This window comes from Tigriopus californicus, chromosome 8 (assembly GCF_007210705.1).
Source record: "Tigriopus californicus strain San Diego chromosome 8, Tcal_SD_v2.1, whole genome shotgun sequence".
NCBI classification, from domain to species: domain Eukaryota; kingdom Metazoa; phylum Arthropoda; class Copepoda; order Harpacticoida; family Harpacticidae; genus Tigriopus; species Tigriopus californicus.
In genome coordinates, this window is record NC_081447.1 from 11,625,793 (window position 1) to 11,631,800 (window position 6,008).

Sequence of the window (6,008 nt, forward strand, 5' to 3'; positions counted from 1 at the left end):
AATTTCAGTTCCTCAGGGATCATTGACATGCTCAATTTTTGAGCCTTTCCAGAGCTTTGTTTTTACATATCAAATTTTCAATTATGTTTAATCGAATTGCGACGATAAGTGATTGGTTGATTTGAAAAGTTGACAAAACTCAAGCACAACTGTACATTGCTAAATACTCTTAAATGCAGCCGTCCGCGCCACTAAGAAATATGGTTTATGCAGGGACTCTTAAGCCCCTTCAGGCCCTCGAGAATCGAGGCTAGTTCGAACCATAAAGTCCACATCTCTACTTTCTCTGGCTCCTTCATTGTTTAATTTGCTTCCCTCTAAAATTCGTTGGGAATACGTAGGACTTCCGGTAGCACTTTTCAAGTCAGACTTGGACACATTTTTAAAAAACATTCAGTACATTCAAGGACTAGCCCGGTCCGTCGACTCAAATATAGACGAATTATAACCTTTCACTTTAGTTGGTCTGGGGATTACATTCCTTGTAGGGGTTAGAAGAGCTCGTGAAAACCAAACCCAAGAAAGATGGAAAAACGATCAAATTTGCACTTTCAGTAAAATATTGTGAGCATGCATTGAGCAGCAACTTGGCTTTGGCAAGATGAATGCTCCACCTTTCGTCAAAATTGTTCAAGTCTTGAGAGCATGGTTGTAAGTTACCTAACAACATTCCGAGTACCGTCCGGTGTACAAAAATTATACAAAAGTAGTAAAAAGTATTCACTATCAGTCCATGTTGGTTTTCATTCATTTGTGCCAAAGCCATAAAACTAGTCCATGTTATTTTAGATTGCTGGCATCTGACGAAAGGAAATGAAAAAACTTGAATTTTAATGGCTCTATTGTGACAGGAATTCAAACATGTAAAATCGGTTATGGATCAGGAGTAAAAACGCCCAGACGCGTCAGACATAAAATTCTTGTCTCGAAACAGTTTATATTTAGAAATAAGCATGTCTTATGTGCTAACATTTTATGCGATGCTCATTAAAGTCAAAATTGTACAAGTCTTAAGAGCAGAGTTATAAGTTACCTAACAGCATTCCGAGTACCGTGCGGTGTACAAAAAATACTGCACTAGTAAAAATTATCAAGGACTCTAGTGTCCTTGGATTATGATGTCATTTGAGCAATTTTGAGTTAAATGAGTTCTATCAGAATAAATTTGTGCTATGGGTATGTATTGCTTTGTACCCTTAACAAGGAGAACGATATCATCCTGTAACAGGTTAAAAGTTGTTTGATGCAGTTGTCAATTACAAATGCTTCGTTTTGTATTGGCATAACATTTTGAATATAAAGGACAAACTTGCTTCCTTCATCGTTCACCCTGGTTGATGAAGAAGGATTTAATAGGGGGAGTTCAAACCAAATAATGTTGGACGACACGAATTTCTTTTCCAAGAAACTGGTCCAAACCACCCAATGCCTGATTGTTTTTGAACATATTTTGGGGTTGCTTCCGTTACTTCCCTTCATATGGGCTCGAACCCAAGACACATAGGGAGAGGATTCGTGCCTTGTTCACGCTGCCTCCTAGACCGCGAGGCTACACCAGCTGCTTATATTAACTAACCCATGCTCTTGTAACATGGAATGAAACACAACTTTCGCTCTGGCAATTCATAGCAACTAAGTAAAAGTGATTTCTCATTGTGCCGATATGTTTTGTTCAATCCGAATCCGAGATTTTTGCTAAATCCGGCCTTTCTTTGGTATAGAAAATTATTCAGCCTCCGCGAAATGCAAAACTTTTCTCCCCCACAACCATTACGAAATGCAAGATTGAGCAGTGGTTAAAAGTTGTCGGGAACACATTTTTGTCACAATGATATACTAGCCTAACTTATCCCTTTGCCATTAGTTTCAGTTGTAGTACGGCAATCTATTGTTACAATGGTAAAATAATTGTCAACTTAAGGGCTTGATCTGTCGAGGCATTGTAGTTAAATTTTAATCGAATCATTTGGAGGTGTGAAAAGCTAGCATGAGGGGAAATAGAATTGAAATCAAAAGCCTGTCCTTAAAAGTTGCAGTAGCTCACCAACTGCTTGATGTACCCTTAACGTGTTTGAACTGACCATGCAAGTTATATATCCTTTGTACGGTTTTGTTTTAACATATGTTTGTCCAATGTGTGTTTAAGGGCGGCTTTACACTACCATGGAAAACCAGGATTGAGTCCGGTTTGAGGATTGAAGTGGGACTAGTGCTGGGGTGAGTCCAGAAAAGGACTCGAGTCTTTCACTGTACTCAAGCCGAACAAAAAGACTCATACACCCAAAACTCGCCCCAGCACTAGTCCTACTTCTACCCTACCCTCAAAACGGATTCAATCCTGGTTTTCCATCCCAGTGTAAAGCCGCCATTTGTGTGCTTTGAATAACAAATTACATTGTTTGAGGTGATAGTGAGTAGCTCTTTGAGGAAGCAAAAAGTGATGGTCTTCATTTTTTTGACATTTTGATAACATTTGTGATAATACAATTCACTTGAACAATCAAAAATAGTTGAAATTTCCTACATACCAATCTCATTGGTTGACATATGGTGCTTTTAGACAATCCAAACATCTGTTTTCATATTTCTCTCCGTGTATTTTGCGTGGCATGCCCAGGTGATGGATATTACAATGGATATGGGATACGGGTTGGCAAAAGAGGGAAACTAACTTAGCTGATATTTGGCCATGAATTTCTCGTGTACTCACGTAAGGTTGGTTAACTACTTTTAAATTGGTCGGTGCCACCACCTTTGCAAGTTCAGTATGAAATCGGAACATTCTTATCTGTGACTATTTGTTCAAAGAGGCAGCGTTAGCTTTATTTGCACTTTCTGGCCACAGGACTCCGAGTAAGATAGCGGGAAGACAAAATCAGTTGATGTTGCACTGAGAAAGCATGACGAAGTTCAATGGGATTATACGGTTTGTTCTCAGTGTTCTATTCCTAGTGCTCGTTCTCATGTTTTTCTGGACCAATCCGCGAACCCATACCAACTTCCATGTGAATAGCTATCTGACAGCTCTGGGATCTAATTGGACGGTTGGTCGTTGTCATCATCACGATGGAAAATGGAAAGTGGAGTCTGATATCACCTGGATCTCCAGGGTCGTATATCATAGCCAGGATGACACGTGTTTTAGGATTAAAAACAACCAAAGCAACAATGCCGGGTAAGGTAACATCATCCACGAAAGCAGGAATCCATATTCATTGTGAAGTTTTTAGTCTGTTGATGAAAGAAGACAACCTCCTGGAAATTACTTATTCCAAATTGGATAACATTCGCAAAGTGAGCGGTACTACAAGGATAATCCGTGGACAACAGAAATTCCAACGCTTCAGTGACACAAGTATAACTTTGCCTATGATAATCGAGGAGGTTAGATTTGTGAGAGATCCTCAAGAAGAACTTGTGCCGAAGTTCCTTCCGATTCGAAGACAAAAAGCTTTTATAATGGCGCCAGCCACTCCTGAGGAATACCTCCATTGGGAGCCAAAAGCGTTGAGTGAATTTAACTTTGTCCTTTTTCCGCATTACAACGTCTCGAATGCCATTCTCATGCAAGCCCTTTTTTACGGAGCGATTCCAGTATTCACTGAAACCTTCAGTCTACCATTGGCTGAAGTATTGGACTGGACCAAGTTGTCCATCACCCTTTCTCCGACCAATCTCAAGGTAAATAATAACCATGACAACTATGTTTTTGACCAAAAATATGTGAGGACTGGGTTTCATGGCAAATCATAAGTGAGATGGTTCATTTCTTTTTGATTTGGGTGAGGTATTTTTGTCATACATAGTTCTGATGCGATGATAGGTTTTTTATTGACACGACATTAAGCTGAAAATGTTCGTGTACACACAAGCAAGATAAGGAGTTAGTTTCTCCAAATTAGGGTCGGATTACGGTTCATCCAGTTGAGAGATAACATTCGGATTTGGACAATAAAAAAATCCTTGGGGATCAGATTGGGGGATCCATTAGAATCTGATGAACCTATCTTAAGTCTTCGAGCCATCAGAACCTGGTACTATCAAAAAACACCAATCTCTGACAATGGTAATGTCACGAAGGAGCTGACCTAAATATCTGCCATAAAGCTCATGTTCTCAGAGGCCATGGCTGACTCATTAAAGAACAGAACCTTGAATATCATGCATATCGTCAGGGATAATAGATCTAAAGAATTGAAACTGAATCAGAAGGTGGAACCACAATAATTGACAAACGCCAAAGCGAAAAGGTCAGTGAAAGGGCATAAATTGCTCCTTGTGAAACGTCTGTGAACAGAGGTGTCATCCAAATATTAATTAGCCAACAAACGAAAGTAGTGCTGGGGCGAGTCCGGGAAAAGTTGGAATCGTGCGAGTCCTCTGATTTTCCGACTTTTTGTCCATTTTGTTTTTACTATGCTGAGTAAGCTAATGAAATCGTCATTCAAGCGCTGCTTTTTTTAAGTGCACGGTCAATTCATGACGAAGAAAAGGCCGTCTTCTGATGACATGTATAGTTAAAATGAGTGCATTTTTTGACGTGTCCGGACTCGAGTCCGTGCTAAAAAAACTCGAGTTCGGCCAATTTCTACAAAATCGAGAAAAAGACTCGAGTCCATTCGAATTTGAGTCCGAACTCACCCCAGCATTAGGATCAGGTAGTGATGATGCCGTTTTTCAATCCAGACAATCTTCTTCTGTGCAAGAACCAAGAAAAATATTTATTTACTTCAGATGCCCTTAATGGCTTTGGAATTTCTGTTTGTCTCTTTGCTATGCTTTTTTAGTGGATTGAAGTTGTTTTAAATCTATGTATAACTAAATAGCATATCCTTTGATTGAATTTAGGATTTGAGTCATGGCTGATACGTAATCGATGTGTTAATGAACAAAAGGCTCGGAAGGTGCTTTCTTAATTTTAGCGTTGGCAACGATTACATTATTGATTGCCGTGAACTATTTATTGGTCAAGATTTTAACGCATTTATTACTGTAAGTTCTGAATGGGCATAATTCACCATCTAATTTGGGAGGAACCAAGCACTTTTTCATGCCTTTTCGCATATTTTNGTCTGTATGTTTGAATTCGTTTTAGTTCTTTTAACTTGACCTAACTACCTGTCTTCTTCTCGGAAAATACACGTTCAACCAGGAAACAAATTTGACGACTGCGGTCTTGAGTTAAAATAGAAAAAATGGTATTTTTTTTTGTTTGACAATTGCGCACTTACCAAGGTGGAGTTTTGTGAGCAAAATTAAATTGAGCGAATTTCGTTTTCTTGCCCACCAGGGCGTGTTAAGCAAATTTAAACGAGTCATGTAGGATTGTGGGTATGAAACCGCAGCTTTGGTGATTAGCATGATATTTTGTTGGGCAACTGCTCCATTTTAGAGACTTTCCCAATATACATTTGATCTGGCCAGCTGCCGCCATTGACTTCCTACATTACGCAAAAAAATGGCTTACTTTCCTTTGGCGCTGTGAGAGCGGGCCTCGACCAAATATGGAGCCAATACCAATTTGATTGATCGTTCTAAATTGGATTATGATGAGTTTTAATTCATGATGACAGAGTCTTTCAAAATCTTTATTTCAATTAGTCAGCAGAATGCTCGTTGCATTTTTTTGTTCATTTCCCCATTTAGTTTGGAGTAACTGAAAGGCCTGATTCGATCCAGGAGCACACATAACGAGACATGGGGCCAATTTTGAACTGAATCTGTGATCCTTCAATAGTGAATACTGCAAAATTGGTGTTAAAAATTCACTTGAAAATACTATCAACTTGACTTATTTCGACAGAGTAATGGAGGCAAGCATTTTTGGCAAACATGTGTGCTAACCATTGCGGTGAACTATTTATTGGTCAAGATTTTAACGCATTTATTACTGTAAGATCTGAATGGGCATAATTCACCATCTAATTTGGGAGGAACCAAGCACTTTTTCATGCCTTTTCGCATATTTTTATGTATAATCTATCATCAAATACTTCACTGAATATTTT

The 6,008-nt window shown here is 38.9% G+C and overlaps 1 protein-coding gene across 1 annotated transcript in view; it reads left to right on the forward strand.

The window, feature by feature from the left end:
* The first annotated feature begins 2,673 nt into the window (after positions 1 to 2,673).
* LOC131884788 (exostosin-3-like) overlaps positions 2,674 to 6,008 on the forward strand; it is a 5,370-nt gene continuing 2,035 nt past the window's right edge. The window contains exons 1-2 of the mRNA XM_059232669.1: positions 2,674 to 3,175; positions 3,231 to 3,681. Coding sequence (XP_059088652.1) covers positions 2,901 to 3,175; positions 3,231 to 3,681 — 726 coding nt within the window. The 5' untranslated portion in view covers positions 2,674 to 2,900. The remainder of the gene's footprint in view (positions 3,176 to 3,230; positions 3,682 to 6,008) is intronic.